Source organism: Acanthopagrus latus, chromosome 7 (genome assembly GCF_904848185.1).
Source record: "Acanthopagrus latus isolate v.2019 chromosome 7, fAcaLat1.1, whole genome shotgun sequence".
NCBI classification, from domain to species: domain Eukaryota; kingdom Metazoa; phylum Chordata; class Actinopteri; order Spariformes; family Sparidae; genus Acanthopagrus; species Acanthopagrus latus.
Window position 1 is genome coordinate 20,036,182 of NC_051045.1, and position 26,560 is coordinate 20,062,741.

A 26,560-nucleotide genomic window follows, 5' to 3' on the forward strand; every position below is an offset into this window, starting at 1 on the left:
CCAGCTATATATTTTCAATATATATTTTCAATCATGATTGCAGAACAGGCTAGGTTGACATCCGTAGATGAAACATTCTCTCTGGACTATACAGTCATGTACCATTTGTTGTTGTTTAAGTACCATTGTTGGGTTGTTCGGATTGGCGCCAGGGGATTTAGAGTGTGTCCTGTGACAGGCCGTGTAGCCAGCCTTGGGAGCCCCCGGCCCGGCTGCGGCTCATGACTCCCACCCTTCAAACCGTGTGCTCTGGGTTTCTTTGAAGAGGGCGCCGTTTTCTCCGCAGAGCCGCGCCGCTGACGCCGCTCCGCGCCCGGCCCACGTGACGAGTCGAAGCGGCCTCTCCTCTCCTCCTCTCTCGGTCCTTCCTTCCCAGGGTTCAATGAGCGCCGTGTGGCCCCACCCCGTCTCTCTTCAGCGCTGTCTATCTCCTCAGTGTAGGCTACTATTCTCGGAGAGAGAGAAAGCGAGAGAGAGAGAGAAAGGGAGAAAATAATAACCTCCAAGAATTGGTTATTCCTGTCTTTCACCTTCCACGACCAGCGGCCAGGAGGGGAGCGGCCTTCGCGGTGGGAATGTGCTGCTACAACAACCCCGCGTCCTATTTTTTTGTGAATGTAAATGCACATGTAGTCTCCAGCCTGTAGCCTGTTTACCCACCTCGGATTCAAGAGGAATATATATATATATATATATATGTAGCTTATGTTTGTATGAGCGTGTGTATGTGTACACATATAGGCCTTATGTAGGCTACAGCAACTGAGCCTGACAGCGGGGGTTGCTTTTTCACCTGCAAGAAACGTGGATACATTTCGAGGGATTCTCGCATCTTGGTCACGTTTTCTTTTTCTTTTCCCTTTTGCCCTTTTTTGATGGTTTTTCCTTTCTTGAAGGGATTCGTCGGACCCGAGCCGGGAATTTGAGGAGGAAAAAAAAAAGTCTATCGGTGCGCAGTTTTTGGAGGCTCGGTGGTGATGTGAGGGGCTGATAACACATTTCAGCAACAAAAGCGAGGGGCAGGGAGAGAGAGAGAGAGAGAGAGAGAGAGAGAGAGAGAGAGAGAGAGAGAGAGAGAAGGCCCTTTGGAGGAGAAAACACAGCAAGGAACAGCCATCACAAATAAGGAGGACAAATCGGGGAGCTATTGGCTCGTGTCGGAGTTGGAGGTGGTGGGGGATCCAGCCGAAAAGACAACCGCAGTGAGTTTGGAGCTGTTTCGGGTTGATTTGATGCAGCGAATGAAAAGGAGCCGGATGACGACGGAAGCAATGAGACTATCACACATGTAGCTCGTTTGGGTGTAAATATTATTTTCCTCCCTCCTGTCCTGCTGGGCCCCCCGACGAAGACAGCCGTCGGGGAGACGGAGAAATAGATACAGAGTATAAGTGTGCACCTATGGAAATGTTTATCATGAAAGGAGACGTGGAAACGAGCCGCACCACAGCACGGGCGAGGTTTTCGGACACGCCGAGTTCGGCTCCTTGTCACGGGCAGCAGTGAGACGCAAGACCCGGGCTTTTGGAGATGCAAATTAGGCTGTTTGCTCTGCCTCCATTTGAGGTGAAACCACGATTTTTGGTCTTCTAAAGGACGTTGTGGATTACAGCTGTGAACGTAACGCAGTTGACTCGGGGGAGAGAGAGAAGGGAAAACAAAACAAAAACTAATACTGCATGTGAAGGAGGAAAAAGCCCGAGCAGGATTCAGCAAGCTGAGAAGGCGGCCTCGGTGTCGTCAGCAACAGTATCCTGCCCTTTCTCTGACAGCAAAATAGGCGTTATGGACACATAATTTCTCCTGTGCTGCACCACGGACAGTTTTCGGAGCAGGCCGGGGACGTTAAACTGTGTAAATGTGGGTGACATTGTTGCCAAATCCGCATGACAAGCGAGGGATCTAGACTAGTTTAGTTTATTTATTTATTTTTCCTCCACATACCCCCCTCCACCTCCACTTCTTCTTCTTCTTCCACCTCCTCCTCCTCCTTCCCCTGGACCCCCTTTTTTCTTTTTTCTTGCGGGAAGATGGGTTGTTTGGGCAACAGTAAGACCGAAGACCAGAGAAATGAGGAGAAGGCACAAAGAGAAGCAAACAAAAAGATAGAGAAGCAGCTCCAAAAAGACAAACAGATATACAGAGCAACACACAGACTACTACTTTTAGGTGAGTTTTTTTTTTTTTTTTTTTTTTTAATTCTTATTTCTGTTTAATATGTTTGCTGCTTTACAGGAAAGTCCTCTCCGTGTGCACAGTTGAGGCTTTGCTTCCTCCCTGCATAACCTTCTGGGATGTTGTTTTGGGAAACACTGTCAACAGTGTGACTTTGCCATTGCATAAGGCTAAAAATGCAGCACTGTGCTGGGTTTTCAGCATGTTGCTGTCAAATTGACAGTTCATTACTACCAACACCAAAACATGCTGTAGCAGGGTCCACAGGAGTGTGGGAGAGTATACAGTGATGTAGAGTGAATATGTTCGGTGGTTAAGCTGCTGTCAGTGATCATTACGAAAAAACATCCACATCCACATAAATCAAAACTGGTGCTATTGTCATTTGTAGTTGATATATTCATGCTTTTAATAGTTTGTGAATACATAGCATTCATTTAGTCCAAATCATGTATGCTGGCCTGAAAGGCACATTAGTTGTACATTACATGTCAGTGTGTAGCTCAGACTGTGTTTAAAGATAATGTGACTGTAAGACAAAAAACACACTGAAACCTCCTTGGTGGAGAAATGAACATGTGTAAGACTCAACATGTGGTTGTGTGTGTCAGAGTGAACTGGAGGTGGGTTGGGTCTCTACATTACATAAGAGACAAATAAGAGTGTCTAACTTTTCCCTGCTGTGCTCTCCTCTGTACCCTCCTCGTATATCCATTGGCAGGCTTACCACTTCCAAGAAGCCACGGTGTTCTTTGTACAAATCATAATATCTGATTACAGAAATGCCAGTGAGTGTGCGTATTGTACGACACGCCTGTATTTATGTTGGGGAGGAAGTTGTGGTGACTTTAGGAAAGCAGAAGGACAGGACCCACATGAAAACCAAAACAAAGATGTCTGCCGTAAAGTTAGCTGCCGTTCAATTATATAATCTGCTAGTTTGACTTTATCACAGACCTGTGGCCTGTGATTCTGCATATTTTGGAGGATATGTTTAAACAGTGAACAAAGTCAAATGAAGCCTGAAAGGGTCACTGTCAAAAATGTATGCGAAGCCCTATGCTCAGAAAAGATGGAGTCTGACGTAGTGCAGCTCAAACCATCTAGTAGTGAAAGTGGCAACCAGGAGCCAAAACATGGCTAATTGTTCAACAGCTGTGGTGTCATTCTTTGTGTTATGTGCAGGTGACACACACACACACACACACACACACACACACACACACACACACACACCAGGCCATCCATTACAGAACAGAACATTTAGCATGTCTACCCACCAGGCTCTAGTTGTTGATCATTGGTTTATGCTGCTCAGTATAATTGTAATCTGCAACTAGGACTACACCACTCATTGGATTAAGTAGATCAGCTAATTAATGTGTTACGGGTTTCATGGCCCATGTTAGCAGAGTTTGTTTTACTCTGAAGACTAACACCTCCTAACGGAGTGATGACACAAAATATGTGTTATATCAAGGGGTAGCAGTTATGTTAAGTCCCAGGTTGACAAACTAACACTTTACAAGCTAGACCCTAAATACTGAGCATTGTCATGACCTTCAGGTAACAAGCTTCAGAGTAAAATCAATGTATTGGTCTCCATTTATGAATGTGACATTTTTAAATTTCCTACCACAAATAAAAAAACAAAACATTTTGCATTTACATTTGCTCGAGCATAAGTAGTGGATCCCATTCACTTCTCAAGCTTTTTATAACATTCATCCAGCTGGTGACTTTTGAAATTTTAGCATGTTTCTCAATGCTGTGTCTTTTATAATATAGACAACATACATTTTCAGATTCAGCACAAACTGGCAAGAAAATAAACTGAATAGGATTTAATCATCTTGCATTTGGCAACATAAACCTCAGCGCATCTTTTAATCAGGTAGTATATTTATTTTTGTATTTGTATACTTTAACTGATTTAAGATTAATTTAAACTTTATACATATTACAAGACAACTGAAGTGAACTTGCTTGTAAAATCCTTGCAAGTTTTGGAATTAACAGAGAAATTATAATTGAATATCACCACAGTATTTGCAATTCAAAGGGACAGTGCTGTGTGCACAAAGCTCTGCAAATGTTTGTTATATAGTAAGTCACTGGGACAGGTATCTGTTATTTAACTGCAGTAAATGTTAAATTGACAGACAGCGTTGCATCTTGCCCCAGAGATCATTCACATTTTGGTTGATCAGAGTTCATGACCGTTCATTGACATATTGCACAGTTTACATCTGTGTCTACATTAGTGGTAACTTTTGCCCATGTGTGTCCACTTCTCAGGTTCAGATTGTATAAATTTGTCCACTGATGTTATCAGGACGTTTTTTTTAGGGTTACAGATCCTTCAGAGCAGAGGCCATACTAGCTGTTAACATAATAATACAAGTTATCTGATATATTTTACAGCTTCTTACAGCATTATTACAGTATTACCCTAACTTAGTCTTCTTCCGAACTATATCTTATCAGATTAAAGTTACACACGTTTCTGGTGTTGTGTGTTGAAAAGGTCACCACACTTGAGTTCCCTGAGGTCCTTCAACAATATAAACACATTTTTAATCAATTAGTTTAAATTATTCAGAAATATGACTCCAATACTCTGTTGGTTTATGTTTTTAAGTTTAACTGGAATTACAGACAGACTTTGGGAACATTTCCTGTTCGACGAACCACTGATATCCATTATTCTCAAATTTTGCAGATGGTTTTCTTTGCAGACTATAATCCAGCCACACTCCCCAAATGTAGTGCTGTCTTGATAACAGCTGTACAAGAATTTTACATTAATAAACATCTATTTTATAAATCACAAAAAATAATAAAGACAAAGAATCTGACCAAACCTTGAAGGCCAGTTGGCACTTCAGACAGTGTAGTGTGGGGAGATACAGGGAGATGGTAGAATAAAGAGGAGAGCGGACACTGTGGCATGATGATGATGTCAGATTTGAAGGCATGATGTAATGAGTTTATGGTATGCACTGTAGCTTGCTTAGCCACCAAAATGCCCAAGTCTCAGACTCACCTGTGCAAGACTAACTCAGATAGGTCTCGTGTGTTAATTACTGGCTATAAAGTCCTAATAGCCAACTGTGCAAACTGCCAGTCTGTCAAACAACATTTTTTGGGGGATTGTTACTGTATCGTGTCAGTGTTTCTTATACCTACAGTATATTGTCCAAACTGAACAACTATAGACTAATAGTTTGGACACAGTGGACAAACTGTGTTACATGGTTGCCCATTTTCTCCATCACACACATTCAACATGGCCCAGAATAAAGTCTCCTCTCTGATATCAGGGCTATGATTTCATGTCAGATCTTAATATTAAGTCTGTTATATGACAACAGTATCAGTAAACACATATCACTCCTCCAATCAGTGGCTTCAGCTCACCTCCGAGAACATGAACCCCAGCATGCTCATCCTAACACGTGCCACAGTCACATATGGAGGCTGACATGTTTTAGTGGGACATAAATAACATTATCTTGCAATGAGACTCACAGTTGTACAAGGACTGTGTAATAATTAAGACATACTACATCCTAAGCGAAATGCATTATTTTATTTTATTTTACTTTATGTATTGGTTTATTGAACATTTAGCCAAAAGACTCTTAGCCATCTGTGGTCACTGGACAGATGTTACATACATTTAAAAGAATATATGATTATTATAACACCTGGAAATGTTTGAATATGCTTTTTATGGAAAAAGTCTAAAGGCAGTCATCATCCAGTCTAAAAATGTAATCTTGTGATTGGGATCACAGTACCTAGTGGAATAATCCAGTTTATTATTCCAGCCATGACCATGCAGCACTGTCCTTGCCTCCACTCGCAGTTTTCCCAAATAAAGTCAGTCATGTATGTAATTCTCTGTTTGTTCATTGACAGTTTTCTGTAGGGCATGGTAAGGCAGTAAGGCACAGGCAAAACAGTGAACCAAATTGAAAACCTTTCAGTCAGAGACAATGCTTGCATCCTAATATGGGAAATATAACGACTGTATATACACTGTACTGTAAGATGGTATGTCATACAAATGTGTATGGTCTGAATCCCAACCTTGTGTTAGTGTGTATATGTCTGTGGTCTTGTTTCACATGTCAACAGATCCTTAATATTTCCCTGTCTCTGTCTTTCACTGTCTTTCTCTCTCTCAGGAGCTGGTGAGTCAGGAAAGAGCACCATAGTGAAACAGATGAGGATCCTACATGTCAACGGCTTCAATGCAGAGTAAGTATGATACCAGTGACTTAAGGCTTAGTAGGTGAACGTGAGCATATTGACAGTCGGTTTAAGATGCAACGGCTGGGTCCCAAGTCAAGAGCTGTTGTCCCGGCTTAATCTGCACCTCCTCTCAGATGCTGGAGAGTACATTTGGTGATCTTTGTCTTTTGAATATTGACATGTTTATCACAGTGGAGCTGCCCTGAGGAGCAGGCTAATGTAATAAACTGCTGCATATTCCATGATGCCTTAGTTAATAGTACATACTGTACATCAGTATGATACATAATCTATGAATCTGTGTGACCCATATCATTTAAAGTGCTTCCAAGCAGCTAACAAAAAGGAACATTAATTCTAGCTTCCATCATCTAGATCTTGTTGTGGCATTTGAATTGTTCATCGTGGTGTGAGATTTTTTTTTCATAGGAGGCTTAAATGGGATGCAGACAGTAGGATTATATGGCTACTTTGTGGATGAAACGATACTAGTCAGCCAAAACAATATGATTTTAGTCTACAGTGATTTGACCAAGTGACCTGTGTGTGCAGAAATGGAAGTTTGACCCTCCGCAAAATAACTAAAGACTGGAGCACCGAAGTTATGTTAATAGTGTGATGATATTTGACAACCTGAGGATGAAACTCAAAAATCAACTTTCTTCAGAGTAGCTTTAAGAGTTTGCCTACTTTAGTCGTACATGCTGGTGCTTTGATCATCCATTTTAATGCATGTACTCTGGCTTGCCTCTCCTTTCAGTTTTCTCTCTACTAGCAATGTTATCCACCTTCTTCTTCAGCAGTACGTTTTATAAAGTCCCCCAGAAGACACATCTTGCAATTAGGATTTTTTTCACCCGTAATTCCATTGTCATAGAAGCTTGCATGTATTATGTAGTCAATCAAAACCAATGTGCACTGATCGACATCACAACAACCAGGTGCTCTTACAAGTTGGTACAGAACAATGGGATAAGAAGATCGCCAGTAAACAGGAGCGTTAGCATCACAATCAGTGCGTTTACAGGAGGGATGTAACACCAGAGAGCATCTCCCTCTCTGCAGACGGTTGACAGGAGAGCGAGGGCTAATCGTCACCTGGTTAATCTATTGTGGATGGTATTGTTATCACTGAGAGAGAAAAACATAAAAGTGTATAAAATGCTATGATGGGTCACCAAATATACTTGGGCTGCTGTAATACCTGGGCAGCTCACCCACTGTATGTGTCGACATGAGACACTGAAGCTGGCTAGCTTGCTGCTCCATGTAAAATGAATACAGATACCAATTAAGTCAATGCGGTTGAACCTCGCTAGGGAGACTATAGAATGCTGAATTATTTGCTATTACTGAGCCTTGTGATTCAAATAGTAATATAGTTTAGAATCACTTGGCTTAGTGGTGACAGGAATTATATCTTAAAACAAGTTTCATTCAAGGCATACAAAGCCTTATTGGAAGAGCGTTTACAGAAGGCAATGAATGGTGATTCATGTTGTATTTATGCAAGGTGTAGTTAGCAAGTACAGCAGTAGTTGTCCGTTGAGCTTAGAATAGAACAGAATATCATGTCTGAACATGTAACACATTTTTTTGTGCAAAAATAAATTGTGTCACCGTGGTAAACCAGGATGCGTACTTCATCTGAACTGAGCTTTCTATCATGCTTCTACGTTTATCTAGACATGATTTTTCCGACACAAACAGTTAAATGAGAATCTGGAATTATTTTTACAGATACTATTTTGGCCTTTGTCATTAGAACACATTATGTTCATGACCCTTATTGTCTAGATGAACATTCTTCTGCTTTTGTGGCTTAAATTTCATTGTTTGATTTGTACATTTTTGACATACTTTTGTTGTCAGTTATTTATTTTCATCTCAATTATTTCTTACAAAAGATTACAATTCTGCTGCTCAATTGTTTTGCTTTTTGGTTTTCTGGATCACATCCTTGACTTGTGATTGTTTCAGAAAGCAAAATGGAAACTTTGCATGAATTGCTCTGGTGGTTGTGATGGAGATGGAAGCATCTTTGCAAGGTTAGACTAGAAAATCAGCACCTAAGGCAGACAAGAGCGTATGACCCAGCGCGTGACTCCACAACACTGAGCAGTGACTGTGTGTGTGTGTGTGTGTGTGTGTGTGTGTGTGTGTGTGTGTGAGTGAGAGTGTTTGTTTGTTTTTAGTGTCTGTCTGTCTGTCTGCATTCACATACACAGGTGGTTGTCTGTCTTCATTAACAGAAGCACATCACTTCCAGTCAGATCTGTGACACTGCTTGGATTATGTGGTTGATTTGTTTCCTTGTTAAACCATGTATGGCTCCTTTGTTTCCTCATCTGTTGTAAACTGAAGTACTCTCATATATGTTGTTGTTATACTCCCATATATATGGCGCTCCATATGTATTTGTTTTGACTGCTTTACTTTTAATGTGTGGTCAGATATAATTTTCTAAGTGTCTACTAATGGATCATCTTTATATTTGAACGTCTGCTAAAACCAAATCTACAGTGCAGGCAAATTGCTTGTAGGTGTCCACATGACAAGCATAGTAACATGTTTTATCAATCCTGGATCCTGAGGCAAGACATAAATATACAGATTTGGGACTGAAAGGGTTCAGTAATGTCTGCGATGAAAGAGTTTGGGTGAATGGATCGAGTGTTGTGGTAACCTAAAGGTCAGAGTAATTGGCTTGTGACCGGAAGCCTGCTGGTTCCAATTGCTGGCCTGATTTGGAAAAGGAATGAATGACTGACTCAGCTCTCTCTCTATTCTTCTCACTATGACTGAGCTGCCCTTGGGCAAGGCATGTTACCACCAACCTCATCACTGGACCTGTTAAGTGGGCAGAAGCTGAGGTTTGCAACTTTGTGGGACAGATTTGGTCTTTCACTGAAAATAATCTCCACAGATTATTGTTATATTGATTTCTGCCCAAGTCCCAGTCGTCTGTTTCACATCTTTTAATTCTCCGCTTTTATTCACCTAAACACTAGACGTGGTCACATAACATGTTGTGTCATGTCTTGTTGTCTTCTTCTTCTCTTTGTCTTCCCCTCTCTTTCAAACACAGGCATGTAGTCGTACTGGAGGAGCGTGTGCGCACACACACACACACACACACACACACACACACACACACACACACACACACGACCATGTGATTTTTAATGACTATCAGGTTGAAAATGTAAACAAGGCCTTCTCAATCTCCCTCATAACCCAATAAACTCTGTCTTACCCCCTCTTTTCTCTCTCTTTCTCTCTGTTTCTTGATGTACGGTGACCTCACAGGCTTCTCTTACCGTTTGTAAATGAGTTTTATACAACTTGTGGTCTGGTTTTAGTGGAAAAGTGACAACTCACGATTAATACAAGCTATTCTGAAGCAAATTCTGAACCAGATTTGTGACTTTTGCTTCGAGGCTTTCCTTTTGTCAGAGGGACAGTTTCTAGTCTTCCTAGTTATAATCAGCTCCCGCTTTTACGTTGAGGTGTTATTGATGCATCTGCGAGAGCACAAATGTTCTGATAGATACTTATGAAAGGACAAAATGAGATTATAATAGTATTGAGGCGATATAGTAGCTTGGACCAGAAAGGTGAATGCGCCTGCATATGTGTATGCATTTTGTATATATTTTGTGTTTCATCTGGAGCTCGGTGTGAGACAAAAAAAGTTTGTATTCAGTTGGATGTAAGTTTAAGATCCTCTGTGCTCTCTCCTGATCTTTACCTTCGTTGCAGCAAATCAAGACTTTAGCCTCCATGTTAGTGACGCTTGTTTGTTCATTTTGCTTGACCAAGAGCATGCGTTATTGAAAAAAATATGCTGTTTGAGACAAAGCGACAGTGGTCTGTGACTGTGACTGGTGAAATTAACACATTTGTATCTGTATGTCTGAACTGAATGCAACTGCTTTGCTTGTAAAAATGAGACAAAGGTGTAGAACTACTCGGCTCCCCCCAGTGGACAATCTGCACCCTGCTAAATGTAGAGAGTGCATTTGTAAGTAAGTTACAAAACCACTACCATTAAGGTGCTTCACATCTAAAAACCTGATCCATCATGCGGCATCTTGTTGTGAAGGAAGCATGCAGCCTTTGATTTTGGTAAACAAATGCTTGAGTTGAACCCAAAAATGCTAACTGTAATGGTCTAAAGAAATTGATAAATATCTGCACTGATTTGGTCTAGCGTGGCAGTGTCCTTTGGGGAAAAAGTAGAAACTGGCACAGAACAAAGAGGCCCATCTTCCCCTTCGTCACTGACACAGAACTATTGTAAACACAATGCGGTGTTGCCGTGTCAGGCTCAAGGTGAAAGATAGGCTAACTGGCTCTATGGTTGCCTTTTATTAGAAGCATTTCTGTCACACAAAGTCCAAATGTCTTGTACAAACAGCTATCCTTCAAAGCAGACAGACATAATTTTCTCTACTATGTGTCTCAGCGGAGGTCTGTTTACCCGTTTTAGATCAAAAACAAACTCAATGCACCACACTGTACCATGTCACGGTAACACGGAACTCCCTCCCTGTACTGTACTTCTGTTTAACTTCAGTAAAAACAGTACTCGCTAACTAAACCCTCTTTTGTGTTCAGAATGAGCGCATGCCATCTGTGATGGCTGGTTTTCTTTGGTCAGTATAAAGCTGCTCCCGTGGTTTGCAGTGGCTCCTGTTTTGACCTAATCATCGAATGCTAAGAGGAAGTGACAAGACATTTCATGAACTATCATTCGTAGATTTTGGCTAATATGCACCATCCCGTCCACAGGGAGCATTAAGTTATCATTTGATTTTATGCCATGTTATATTCAAAAATGTTTTTATTGTCTTAGGTATTTAAATGGCTATTTTCAATCCTAATAGGCCGGTGTTATTGGAAACACTTTAATTTTGTAAAAATATTTTTGTGATATTTTTGTAGTTTTCTGTCCTGTCTGTGAATATATGCTGATGCTATTTGACTCAAAAGTTAGACTGCAATAAAATAATTGTTTTTTAGATGAAAATCTCTTCATTTTAGCTAATACTATGTAATGATGAAATTACCTCCAGTTAACATTAATTAAATGTATGGATCACTCCACCACTTACTCATCTCACAGAGTAGTGCTGTGCAGCCTGTGAAAACAATTGTTTAAGCATTTCTGTAGAGATGCAGGAGTGCTCCAAAATTTAAAAAAAAAACCAAACAAACACATAAAAAAGACTCACCAAGGTTATCTATGCTTGTTCTTGAGACTCACAATTGTTAACAGAAGCCTGTATTACAACTTGGAGGTGAGGGGTTTGAGGAGAGTGGTCATTTTGGAAGCAGGGAGGGAAGAACAAAAGAGGCGATTGAGCTTCATAATGTGAAATGTTGTATCCAGCATTTTCAGAGCTTTAGCCGTACCGCAAACTAAAAATCAAGATATCTCAGCCTCTGATGGTAATGTTTTTTTCAACCACTTTTGATTCCCCCAACTTTATGGAAATTAAATACTAGATCACTGAAGCACCCTTTTAAAAAATCTTTAAAATCCTTTAATATGACTTTAACTTGATTGTCACTGAACCTGTATGTCTGTTTCAGAGAGAAGAAGCAGAAAATTCAGGACATCAAGAATAATATAAAAGAGGCTATTGAGGTAAGTGACTGTGTTCGTGACATTTTTACTGAGACTGATCCAACCGGTTATACAGATTCGGAGACAATTAATCCATCTTCTGTCTCTCTGTCATCCACATTGAAATGCATTTTATTGGGGTTTGTTTGTTTGTGACAGACCATAGTAACAGCTATGAGCACCCTCACACCTCCGGTGCAGTTGGCGTGCCCAGAGAACCGGTACCGGATTGAATACATCCTCAACCTCGTCACCCAGAAGGACTTTGAGTTTCCATCCGTGAGTAGTTCAATAACAGACACCTGAAATACAAACACACATGCACACACTCAGAAGTATGTCAACTTCACACTACTGTCTCATTTTTTTAGTTTTACCCTGTAAACCCATTAAGTTAGAACAACCATGTACTTCATTTTTACCTTTTTAGAAGATTTAAACAAGCATCGCAGCTGTGGACAAGATTGCGTAATTAATTGAAACCCATATGGTCATCATATTGTTCTTCCTGTTTGACTCAGGTGTGACATTGTGGCTGATATATTACATTTTAATCAGGTGTAAATAGCCTCAGCTTTTTGTTTGTTTCAGTAGATGTTAGTAGGTAATAGTCTCAACATCCCAGGTGATAATCCCTTGACACAGGTAGGCAACACTGAGGTTTACTAATGACCTGACAAGTAATTTCTGTTTGAGTTAAATATTCCCAGTGGGACACTCCAGTTAAGTAATTGTCTAAGCCAAGAGACTAAACCTGGAGGTCTGGGAGTATGTTTATCCACAGCCACCTGTGGGGCCAGACTAAATTCACTTTTCAATGCACCCAGCCTCACATATCAGTAGAAGCTATAGTTTTTGTTTCTAGTAATGCTACTCAACCTGTAACCTATTTAATTTTTACTCAATCCCTCTGATTTCAGTATGAAAATAAACTTGCACGTCTTGTCATGTCATGTCAGATAACAATTTTCATTTTTATTTTCAGTAATCTGCCAATTTTTACCACGACTAACTGCTGAGTCTTGCATGTTTTAAAAAATAAGGCCCAAAGTGAATACCTCTGATGGCTTCTTTTGTCCAACCAGCATTCACGTCCAGCCAGATCAAAATCCAAAGACTCTTCATTAACTGTCTCAAATTACAAAGAAAAGCGGTGAATCCTTAAATTCAAGAAGCTGAAAACAGCTTATTCCTGATATTGGTGCTTTAGAAAATGACTGAACTGATTAATCGATTATCAAAATAATTTGTCCATTAACTGACTAATCAAGTAATCAACTAATGGTTGCAGCTGATCTTGAAACATGCTTGAAATGGGTCATCAGTGTCATAGGACAATGTTTCATGAGATTGATGGTGATTGATTTGAATAATGTGCTGCTTATGGGAAAGTAGAGACTAAAGAGACAGCAGCTGATGGTTTTTCTTTCATAGCATCCATTTTGTTTTGTACTTTTTACTTGAACTACATTTCCACACAATGATTATTTTTCAGATTTTTTCAAGTATAATTTGTTGTAAATGAGCAAGAGCACATAAGAACACTGGCCTGCTCCTTTAATGCTTGCTGGCACAGAGTTCATGTAAATGGCTGCCATGTATTACAAAAAGAGGAGTGTTTTGACTTGCCTGTTAATTAAAGCATTAATTTGCCTAACAACCTAATTTGCACAACTGCTTGTGTGTAATGTATGATGGTGATTATGGAGGGACATCAGGCAGCCAAAGTGCCTCTTGTTTCTCTCCATACAGTCGTAGATGATGACCTTCAGCAAACAGGGTCAGCTGTCCTAACAAACTAGCACACACATTAACCCTGCTGAAGTGTCCTTGAGCAACACACTTGTTGCATAGCAGCTCCAATGGCTCTGTTTTCAGGCTAATGCTGCACCGACCTCCTGATAGGGATTGATGATATCACATCTCGTGTGAGCATTTAGGTTTTCCTGGTAGTTCAGTTTGATGTAATGTAGCAGTTACTAGAGAGAGAAGAAATGGAGGCTGTCATACAAAGAGAGGGAGCAAAGAGGAATAGAGGAAGCATCACATCAAGGGAGGAAGAGTGAGGTTTTTATAATTTTTTTTCTGTAAAGCACATGATACGATGATAAAAAAGCGCTCACTGTGTAAACACATGATGAGATTGGTGTTGTAGAGAATGGACGATGAAAGGATTTTCTTACATGTAAGGGTCGATGCAGCCACAAGGATTTCTGTAACAGTTTGTTGTGATTGCAATTAAACAAAATGTTCCTGGTTTAGAGTTAATTTTAAGGAACTGAGGCAAACAAGAATGTAGAACTGCAATGATCTGTCGATTAATCGGAAGAAAGGGCATAATCTGTAACTGTTGTGATAATTAACTCTTTTTGTCAAAAATGACAGCAGTTTCAATTATAATAGTTACAGCTTCTCAAATATGATAATTTTATGTTTTATCTTTTGACAAACACGATTGTAATATCTTTGGGTTTTTGTTTGTTGATCAAAGAAAACAAAACATTTGAAGACATCACCTCAGGCTGAAAACTGTAGACAAAGCAATGACTAATTTTATCGTGAACATATTTCAGTAATGAAACATTTACGTCTGTTTACCACGATTAATAAGAACAGGAAAGAAGCAACTATAATAGGGTAAACAGGTTTTAAATGATATAGAAGTTTAACCGAAGTAGCTGAACAGCGTGCAATTAATGACAATTAAGGCAAACTTTTGATTGTTACACAAACTTTACATTGTAAATGTATGCTGGAGTTTTCAGTTACTTGCCTGAGTCACACTTTGGAAAATGTCATCATAATTGATACAGAAATTTAGAAGATGCTATTGGAAAAAAGTGTCATCAGTATTTGTTTTTATTTTGGTTTGGGAAAAAATAGAAGGTAGCACAGTACATCGATGTTCACGTGACCATCGACCATGTGTTTATTTACATGGTGTTACAAAGCTAATGCTCATATCCCGAGTGATTTATATCAAGTGAGCAGACAGCAAACGGTTATCTTTCACAGTGACACTTCATGAAGACACATCAGCTGTTACATGAATCAAATCTCTGAGTTTTCCTGTGTGGGGTGCTCTCTTTTACCACTAAATCAGCCCATTGCCCCAGGAATTCCACTCATGCTGAGCTGTTGGGAAGCAATTATTTGTTTACAGTTACTGTTTGGCTTTACTTGTTTGGTTGGTTGACTTGTTTATGACAAGCGCGGCATAGTTTCCAAGTTATGAAACAGGATGGAGAAAGTGTATTCTGACTTTCATTTGAGATCTCCACAGAGGGACAGCGTTGATAGCGGCCGTGTGAATGTGTGTTGAAGGAGAGAGGTGTGCATCAACTTTTCCAGTCAAGACTGTGACATTGAAAATGTATTGGTTTTCTTTTATGCTGAACTTAACACAGACAGACAGGCTGGCGTCCATGTATTCCCACTATGGAACAAGGAAATAGTCTGTATTTGACATGATTGATAGTTCGTGGACACATCAACCACAAAGTTCATGTTAATTCACTTTAACAGTCCTTTACACACAGCACACTCTGCTGAGTCACTGTAGTCCATCTACACGTGCCTTCAAACAACAACTACGTACCTGATATTTGGTTTTAAATGATTTTGCTTGCTAAATGACCTACATTTTAATAATAATCAATAATGAAAGCTCTTGATTATTTATTCATCACCGTATGATTTTAACTTTTCTGTTTTATCCTAATTAATTCATACATCTTTTGTTAAGAGTTGGGGCTCAATACACAGTGATTAATAAAGCCTTTCTTGGACACAGTCTGGACAGGAGTAGATTGAATGGAGCAGGTATTAAGAAATATCATAGCATGGTCATTCTGTGATGCAACAGGTAGTGTTGGCTTGGCGTTGTGAGGTTGATGAGTTGTACGGTGATAGTGTAGTGCTGAAGAGTGAAAGTCTCCACACTAATTCAAGGTATTAATTTAATTGATCTACATGAAATGACTCCCTGGGCTCTTCCATAAATACCCAAACATATGACCCTAAGAATGACTTTTCTTACCCTGGTTTGGGTATCAAATCATGAGCCTGCCCATCAAAACCAAAAACTCATCCAAAGCATCTTGTCTACCTACTCTTTGATCAGATATTCACTTTATCTGCATGAGGAGGTTCTTGCAAGTCTGCACATGTTAAGACATTATTAAAAATTGTCTGTAGACATTGGGCTTTTTTGTTAAGTAAAGACAAGAAAGGTTTGGAAGAAAACCACCAAAACTGAAAAAGAAAAAAATCTTGTTCTTACAGTAATATCAACTACTATATATATCAAGACCTCCTTTTGCTTCGTTCTGGGTATGTTATCAGCTCTTGTGTCCTGCAACTTTCCAACATCTCTGACATGAAATATACAGAGCACATCTATTGTTCAGTCGGTACCAATAATGTGAAGTGAAGTGGTTAATCCATGTTGTGTCCCAGCATGTTAGTAAGACCGTCTATAGTGCCTGTGTATAATAAGGCATCTTTCTCTCCCTCCACCACTATTTACCTTTACAGAAATGTACACAGGTATCGCCCAGGCACAACGTACACTGCATGTGGTGTCAACAAAGCCGCTGAGCACCCAGTGCCCTCAGACACACAGCCATGTCCTGCTTTCTTAATCTGTCATAGCTGTCATATTTGGTGTAAGACACACACATTGATAACAAAAAAATTACTCTTCCTCGTAAGAATACTTTTGATCTTTGATTGGACGAACAGTTATTTAATCAATCAAAGGTTGCAGTTTGATTGAATATTTTGTGATACAAAAGTATGTGATTGAACATCTCCATTAGCTGGAGTTGATTGTATGTTTCATAATTTCATTTTAAAAAGTCACTTTTTACCGGTGGGAAACACACAAGCCCCAGTAATCAATGTATTTCTGTTTGCCCTCTCGTCCTCAGGAGTTTTACGAGCATGCAAAGACACTTTGGCAGGATGAGGGGGTCCGGGCGTGCTACGAGAGATCCAATGAGTACCAGCTTATCGACTGTGCACAATAGTAAGTAAATCTCCGCCAGTCCAGGCACATGGTGACATAATCTTGTCTCTGTCAAAGCTTGTAGTATTATGCGTAAAAGAAATATATCGGTGCACATGGGACATCATATACACATATACCTGTGATCAGCCAACTGGTATTTCGGTCTTTTCTGAAGTTAGTGGATTGCTTCCACTACAAAACACTACCTTGACTAAATTCTACAGGCCCTGTAGATATCTCTGTAAAACATTCTTTTAAGTATACAGTTAATGTACAATCATTGTGGGGAAATTGGTTCTTCAGTAACATCTAGTGGCAGCTTGGGGATACGGCTGCAAGCTTCAGGCCCATTAGGTAACGTCAGAGATTTGATTTAAGCCTTCATGTGTCCTGGCAAAGGTTATTAAATTTCACACTGGCATATAGTTAAAGCTGAGTTGGCTCTGATTGTTGACTGGAGATGTTCATCTTTGTATTTCCTTCCTGCATAAGCTGAATTGCTCTAACATTAGCAACATCTTTGCTTGTCCTACCAGAGTGTTGCTCCAAATGAGGTTTTTGGTTTTGTATGGGTTTTATTCTTTAACATGTTTTATCTGTCTGGGGCAATCTCAGCAAATACTTAAAGGTCTGTTGACCCTACATCTTTATAAAGACAAGGAGGCAACACACTAGACAGTGATGTCAAACATTTCAAATCTCATCTGCAATGTCTCCGTTGCAGGCACTAAACTTCTTCAATGATGCACATGTTTAACTGAAATAATGTCAGATATAATGTTTAAAGTTGACAGTATGTTGTGTTCTGTGATTATCGAGGCCTACACTGTCATCTGTCTTTAAGACTTTTGATTCTCCCAAGCATATCTTTCCTTGTATATCTCCCATGCATAACCTTATCATTGCTGCACTTAAATGATACATATTTATTGTGTATAAGATTGCACAAGGGCACCTTAGGAGAGTGTCTAGTTATCATTTTCAAAGCAAAGGCAGGTTAGAGAATAAAAAAGAGTGAAATAGTTTTCATGTAACTGCAGCAGTTTGGGAGCAAACATGGCCGAGGCTGAGTCATCCACAGATCAGAGGATGTTTAAAGGATGAGAAGGGGGTGATGTTTTTGGGAGGATACCTCTGTTACTCATCTGTGGACTTTGAGCCAATAGCCTGGTCTGCTTTTTACTAGTAAATCAATCTTGGTGAATACTACGTGCTTTTAATTTAGCACTGTAGGTCGGTTTGTTGTTTTTAAATGTTTACATGAGAGACAAACTCTCCCCCTCTACTCCTCCCTCAGGTGGTTGGGATGGTATAGTCCAGCCTTTTGTTCCGTCCCTCTTCTCGTTCACACATCCACCACAGAAACACCAAGCTCGCCCTGCTCTTGCTTTCTCTCCTGTCTTCCTTCTCTCCATCTCCATAGTTCTGTCTGTCTGTCTGTCTGTCTGTCTGTCTGTCCATCTGTGTGTCTGTCTGAAGCCACTCGCACTAGATTGGGAGCTGATAGACTATTAATAGTGCATGTGGTTGGGTCACCATGGTAACCGTGCTGGAGGCCAGGGCGCTGGGGAGCTATTTTTGAAATCTGCTCTGTAATGTCAGACAGACGCCACTACGCTTTCATTCTCTGTCTCCCCCTGTCCTCCTCCTCTCCTTCTGTTTCACTCCCTCCGTCATGTTCACTCTCATCCCTCCTTTTCTCTGCTCTGCTCTCTGCCCATCTTTGTTTTTAGGAAAATACAGATTTCTAGCAGTGAAACCTTGCTGCCCATTGCACTGTGTTGATGTGTGGGTCAATTGAATCATACCATCCACCATGTCTGTATGATATAACATGAATAGATTTCTGATGTTAATTTTAGATTCTGATTTTACATTGATATTCATTGCATCATCTTAAGTTCACAGAAAGTATAAAAGTGAGGGTCTTTTGATTTGATTTTGTTTTATGGGATTTTGCTGGTATGATTATCTCGGCTATTGTCACAGTATTACATAATTATGATTATTAATGTTATATTACAGTGACCATTAAAAGGAATGAAAACATTTTTCTAAACAAACTCTTCATTACAGTTTCACAAACTATTATGTCCCGATAGACATGAAACTATATATAAACTATATATATACATAAAACAATTTTCACATCACAGAATACTGCGATACATGTTAACTGCTGTAACCCTGGTGAATACTCACCCACAGGAAGATTAGTCCTTGTCATGAGGTTAGAAATCATGGCAGATGCTACTGTTGACCCACCGTCTACCGCAAAATAACTACATGATAATACAGGTGTTTCAAAAATAGAAAATACTGCAATAAAGAGATAATAATGCCACACTCTTCAAGCTCTCTGTATTTGATTCTGCCCCTGTGTCCCTTTTGGCACATGTGCTGATGCATTTTGGCGTAGTGGATGTGTGTTTTAGTGTTTTACTTGGCGTCGCCAGCGGAGCAAAGCATCATGTCATTTATGTTGATGTTTTGATGAGAGTTTCAGTCACATTGTCAAAGTGTTGTGTTAATGTAGAGCCTATGAGGGTTAAACTATGGCTGTGCTTTATAAATGGTATCCCAGCTTGGGTGTTGTGTATGAGTGAACCTTTTCTCACAGCTAGTTCAGGAGATGATGCTTGCTACAGAAACATTCAAGGCTCAAACACTTCTTTCAGTTTATTGGTACTGATTGTTTTCCCTAATCCCATCTGTCTTCAACAATGGAACCACTCACTGACCAGTAATATTAGTCCTAAAACACTTTTCTTACTCTTGTGTCTTTCTTCTTCTTCTCTCTTTAGCTTTCTAGACAAGATTGACATTGTCAAACAGAGTGACTACACTCCAACAGATCAGGTGAGTGAATGTCTACCATTACCAACACTAAATTCTATGGGTATGTCTAAGATTCCTATAGAGGTATTTGTAGAGGAAGTGGGTTTGAAATGAATGTGGACTGTATCAGACATTAATAAGTTGCTTAATGCTTTGTGCATTACTAAGATGTATTGGTGCATATCTATGTTAGGGTGGAAGTGAGTAGTGTTGGAAACTAAATCTCTTCTTTGTGATTTTCATAACATTTTTTTTACCCAAGTTACCCTCTACAAGCCTGGAAACAGGGGCAGAAAATAAAAACATCTCATGTCCCAGTTTCTCCAACTTTTTAACCTGATCCAGAAAATAAGGGCACAGAAGCAATTTGAAGAGTGTCTCTTGCTCCAGACTTTCAGTGTAATCATTCAAAATGCTGGAGGATATATTTGTTATCCAAGCAACCTTCTTGACCCTTTCTCTTATTTTTACCAGGATTTGCTGCGGTGCAGAGTACTGACTTCAGGAATCTTTGAGACAAGATTCCAAGTGGACAAAGTTAATTTCCAGTGAGTAAAAACATAAAGAGAGGTGCTGTGAAATAACAAGCATATGTTCACATCTTACAAAACTCATTGATGGGTCCAGTATTACACTTGTACTACAAACCTGCTTAGAGGATCTCAGTTGTACAGTGTCTCCACATGATGGCAGTATTTAACCTTTTAACACTAATGTCACTTGTTTGATTTACACAGTATGTTTGATGTTGGCGGTCAAAGAGACGAACGCCGGAAATGGATTCAGTGCTTTAACGGTAACTTCTGTTTATTTCTGCTTCCTCCCACTTCCTCCACTTCATATTTTCTCCTTTCACTGTGTGATTTGTCTGTGTGTCTCTCATCCTCAGATGTAACAGCCATTATCTTCGTCGTGGCCAGTAGCAGTTACAATATGGTGATCAGAGAGGACAATCAGACTAACCGTTTACAGGAGGCCCTCAACCTCTTCAAAAACATCTGGAACAACAGGTGAAGAGAGACGAATATTGTGTCTGTATGCATGTTTTCTGTCAGTCTGTAGTAGTAAAGGTGGGGCAAAGTGCCTTTTTAAAAGTGTGTTTACATGGATACACATATCCATAATGACAAGGATGGAAGACAGCCTGCCTAGAACATGAATTTGTTTTGAGTTGTTTTTTTGTTTTGTTTTTTTCACTTTTTTGTTGCCATAGAAAGATGATGCTTATCAATCAAGCCCACTGTAATGGCTGGGAAACTTTTTATTATCTGCTGCTTTTTTGCTTGGATGATTGCATAACCAAGTGCTGGGGTGCTGGGGTTCCCTAGCAACAAACACAATCAGGGGTTGATCACGTATTTTTTTTTACAAATTCCTGCGGGATGTATGCAAATAAAAGTTGCAGAACGGCAGAAAATTACTATGATCTTGGGCAGCATGTCTTACATACATGTCACACACAGCAGACTTGGTGGTCACTGAGGTTACTGTTGCAGTTCAAATGTATTTACCCCAGATCCAAAATGTATTCCATCCTTTATATTGCAGGTTTTACTTGTGAAAATCATCGGAACTGGTCAGATTTGTTTAAGAAAAGAGCTGCGTTGTCAGGGGGGGTCAGCCGTCACCTAGTGATCCCCTGTTCATATTTATTGCACCAAGTCCAAGCAGGAATGTTCCCTTGTGTCTCTGTTCACACTCAAACAGTTTGATGGTTCAGTGCTCAATGTTGATTTTTCGTATTTACTTCTCTACAGGTGGCTGCGGACCATTTCTGTCATCTTGTTCCTAAATAAACAGGACCTGCTAGCAGAGAAGGTGCTGGCAGGGAAGTCCAAAATCGAGGAGTACTTTCCTGAATTTGCTCGCTACACCACACCTGATGATGGTGAGCAGTCGTACTGCAGTTTTATCCACTTACAGACACTTAGACTTCATACAGCCATTTATTTAGACAAGGACATGTAAATGTAATTGAGAATACTGTCCACTTTAGCAGCTGTACAATTACAGCTGGCCTTTTTCAACGTGTAAATATCTGTGATAGAAGTGGCTTCTTTATTTCAAGAAATAATTATTGTCGTAAAGTAGTGTGACCAGACACTCAAAACTGCCTCAGACAGTCTGTACCAGTAATGGAGAAAACTACCAGTATGTTCCAGTTACTGGGTAGTCATGAAGCTTTTCTGTAAAAGAAAATCAGCTGTGCAGATACATGGCCAAACTCTTGTTAGTGTTCCACCAAAACACCAGGTATGTGAGGGAAACTGCATTTGGTGCCATTTGACCACGGAAGGTCAACCTTGATCCACACCCCTGAAGTCGTTTTGTTCAATCACACTTGATCACAATAACGTTGAAGTGTTTACATAACTTACTCATGTAGCCTTCTTATTAATATCAGTGTCTGTTCAGGTCACTGTATGAATCAATTCATGTTTGAATAATCCCCACCTGAAAGAAATTTGGTGCCATTAGCATCTCCTTTTCCTTCCAGCGACACCAGAGCCTGGAGAAGATCCACGTGTTACAAGGGCGAAGTACTTCATAAGAGATGAATTCCTGGTAAGTGTGTCTGCATAGGGTTGCTTTTGCACTTTCGGATATGCTACATTTTTAAAAGGTTAAGTCTGAAAATAGTCTCTGTCATGTCTGCAATACGTCTTCATTGTTGTCCAGAAACTAGGAACAGAGTAATGAGCTGCACTGTTGTGCTGGACACCATGTTCCTTTATTTCCACCAACATTGGCACTGTTGTTTATTTTTTATAGATCACATATATATTAACCCACTGCTGTTAAGCAGCAAATATGTATCATTCCACAACTGAAAATAGTCCCCAACAAATACAATCTCTAACTTTAAAAAGTCCTCAGTTGGAAGTCATCGTTACGTTTGTATTGTATGCTGTATATAATGTGTGGAGAGCTAAATGGTGCTTCCTTCTCCCTGTCAACAGAGGATCAGCACAGCAAGCGGGGATGGGAGACATTATTGTTACCCCCACTTCACCTGCGCCGTTGACACGGAAAACATCCGCCGCGTCTTCAACGACTGTCGAGACATCATTCAGCGGATGCACCTGCGGCAGTACGAGCTGTTGTGATGGGAGAAGAACGGTGTTCAGCCAAAAACACAGAAACACATCGGACAATGAAAAACCCCGAACCCTGAGTCTCTGGACTCCCCTCTTCCACAGAAGTGTGTGAGCTCTTGTGAATGAACAGGGGGCCAAAACACTCATACACACTCTCTCTCTTTCTCACACACACACACAAATACATAAACACACCAAGAAACCCAGAACTTCCCCTGATGCAAACTCCCCGCCTGTAGTAGACAGAGCTATTTTGATGGAAGGGCTTGAGGGATTATCACATAAACGAACTCTGATCTCCGCCTTCAGCCATACCTCTCAACATCGTATATCGTCCCCAGACACGTCACGTTCACATTTTAAGGAACCCTGAGTGATCCAGCCTGGACTGTATTTCCTGCAGTGAAGAGGGTTTATTGAGATCAGGATGAAAACTGAGAGAGCTACTTCAGTGCAACTTGGAAAGAGAGAACTATTGAGTTACTGCAAACGGAGTATTAACATGTTACAGCAGATCAGTTGAACACTGTATCTAACTAAAAACACAAGCACTGTGCTCAGGACTCAAACCTAGTACACAACTCCTTCCTATAATTTACACACATCCATAAATCCAACCACAGGATCTGCTTGCACAGAGAAATGTATTACACCTGCTTTTTACTGGACTGCACAACCCGGGTGGATCTGGAAAAAATGTACCGATCTACCGACGTGCGGCAGGCTCGTTGAGCTGTCTGGCACAGTGCTTTGAGATTAAACGGACTGAGTGACTGCAGCCAAGCCCCGAGGAGCAGCATTATCACAGACTAAAAGGACCGTGTTGTGATGAGTCGGGCTGCGGGGGGGCGAGGGTTCACAAAAAACAGGACTCCGATGTGAATTTCTCTGATAGAGTCTAGACACGACTTCTCCACAGAACTGTTTGCCACCTGACTTTGCCTTGTTGGTCGTGGAGCAACACGTGAGGAGGATATATTGAGTTTAAAACTAAAAGAAACAAAAAAAGCCAACTTTTATGGAACTTGACTAACAGAGGGCAAAAAGCATCCTTCTACAGTACAGTACCATATAAGTTAAAGAGAACTCTCATCTTGTCATGATCGACCCTGTTTTACTGTCTCCACAGCTGTTTTTGTCTGTGTAGACTTTTGTGCCATTGTGCCCTGTGCGCTCTCTTTCTTTATCTATACTCTTTCTGTATCTGTCATCCTTCTTTCACTCCCCGTTCTCCCTCCTCTGGTCATCTTCACTCACTCTCCATCTTCACAGTTTTACTCTTTCTCTCATTTCCCTCCTCCCACCACCACCTGCTCATCTGCACTTCTATCTTCCCAGCAGTGCTCTTTTTGTTTCGAGAGAAAATAAGATATTATAATCCTGGAATATAAAAAAAGATGACAACAACAAACGGGACGCTAATTTTATTTTATTTTATTTTTATTTTTTACTTATGTGGTCAAACAGCCTGCTCACACCTCCCTGCCATTCCTCCCTCTGTCATTCCTCCATCTTTCCTCTTCTCTCCCTCCCTCCACCCCCGACCTCTTGCTCCTTTGTACGTCTGTCTTTACTTTACTGCTGAACTATTATTCTTGTACAGACTGTAAAATGTATTATTTTGTACAACTTTATTGAAAAAAATAACTTTTAGAAGATCCCTGTGCCTTGATCACGACTGTACGTGTGTAATGAGCTAAAGTGGGTGTCATACTGCGCTGTATAGCTTGGCCAATCCCCTCCTAACTCCCTGCCTCCCTCGCCACTTCCTTCTATCTCTCTCTTTCTTTATCCCCCCTCTCCCTCTATCTGTCTGACTTTCTCGCTCTCTCTCCTCGGGGATGGAGGACAACCATTCGTAGCTTTTGTAGTTTTATTTCTCTCCCCTATCCTCCCATTCTCTCTTTATGATTTAAATGTCTATTTTTGGATCCATATACCCCAAAAAGATAAATATATGAAATGTATATGGGTTTTAAAAAAAAAGTATTTTATTAGAATCAAATGAACCTTGACAAATTGTACACTTGATAGTGTGCGTATTGCTATAACTTAAATCCTTTCAACTGAAGTTGTGTTCAGATTTCTTTTGTTTTCTTCCGTTGACCTCTGCAAAGGACATAACGAAGGGTTAAAGAGGAGATGACAGATGCAAAACATTGCTTGTTTCTACACAAATCTTATTCTTTTGCTAAGAAAAAGACCAAAAAAAAGACAAAAAAAAAATGAATTTCAGTTTATTTTCTGAAGAGGGGGGAGGGTGTCCTCCTTCCCTGCCTTGCACAGCAGAGGCGGCCTGTACAGTATTAGCATCTCTCTCATTTCAGTGCCCTAGTCTTCATTTAATGTGTACATCAAATTATGGGTCTCTACATTCTGAACAGAAACTCTAAGAAATAAAGGTTTTTTTTGGTGCAGACAGCAACAGGTCTGTCATTACACATATAAACACATAACTCTTCTGTCTCTCATGAGCTGCATTTTTTTCCAATCATAATTCCTAAATTTTCATCCATCGGGAGAGTCGCTGTAAATCCACGCTAAAGGAATTGGAGTTTCCTGTTTGTTTACCAGTCATTTCCTCTTCAGATACGCAGACTCTGTGTTTTGGGAAGACCATGAAGATTGTAATGTTTTGGACAGGACACCCTCTGGTTTTGAACCATGTTGATGTTCAGGCTGGAAGTTCAATAACTCCACTTAAGGGTGTAACTGATGTGCCTTTATCTTGCAGTTTGCTCCTCTATATTCCTGAGGGTAAAACTTGACTGGTTCAGTTACAATGAAACTGTCAAGCTGAAACTGTTGGAGGAAAATAATTTTCTACCAAATGAAAATACTCAAGGGTTTAAAGCCACATGTTTGCACTGTGCATGTTTGCACATACATTTATTTAATTTATCTTGCTTAGACATTTGCCTTTTTGAGCTCAGCACTAATGATTACTCAACCACTAGATTGCGAGGCAGTTGAGCTTGATGTACAGGAGATAGCTAATGTGGAGGTGATTTTCTATTTGTTATTATTATTAGATCATCCCACACACTAGACCTTTTTTCTAATATATGTAAGTGTTTTTTTTTTTACTGATATTGTAATGCTCCGTTTAGATGCAGAGTGAGGTAGACTGCATTTGGACGGACAGGATGACGGACTCATCTTTCTTCTGTTGGAGGTGTCACAAGTGAGGACATGCAGTTGCTATGAAATAATGTGCCAAAGAATATAAAAGAGGAAAAGACTGTGAGCTGTCTGGCAAAAAAACAGAAAAAGGTTGAATTCTGGGAATTATGGAAATAATCACCATTCATGACATCATTCTTTTTCTAAAGAAACTCTTAAATTCCCAACAGTGGAAACTGATTCAAAACGGCGTCTTTGTAGACTTCTGACTCAGTTCTTTCATGATCCCTGTGAGACCCTGTTATTGTTAGGCCGTACTCTTACAGCGGAGGAATGTCTAAACACTCAGCACTGAACACCCTACATTTGGACTTTATTTTCTCTTTTTTCACAGAGGCAGAACGAGTCAGATGGAGCACTCTT

At 40.1% G+C, this 26,560-nt stretch overlaps 1 protein-coding gene across 1 annotated transcript; it reads left to right on the forward strand.

Moving 5' to 3' along the window:
- Window positions 1-1,054: 1,054 nt before the first annotated feature.
- On the forward strand, window positions 1,055-26,055 carry gnas (GNAS complex locus). Its single transcript, XM_037102780.1, has 12 exons — window positions 1,055-2,169; window positions 6,369-6,441; window positions 12,034-12,088; window positions 12,227-12,346; window positions 16,999-17,096; window positions 19,883-19,937; window positions 20,391-20,464; window positions 20,654-20,712; window positions 20,806-20,926; window positions 21,674-21,804; window positions 22,414-22,481; window positions 22,877-26,055. Exons 1-12 carry the CDS (start codon window positions 2,031-2,033, stop codon window positions 23,021-23,023), a joined length of 1,140 nt encoding a protein of 379 aa, XP_036958675.1. The 5' UTR covers window positions 1,055-2,030; the 3' UTR covers window positions 23,024-26,055.
- Window positions 26,056-26,560: the final 505 nt, after the last annotated feature.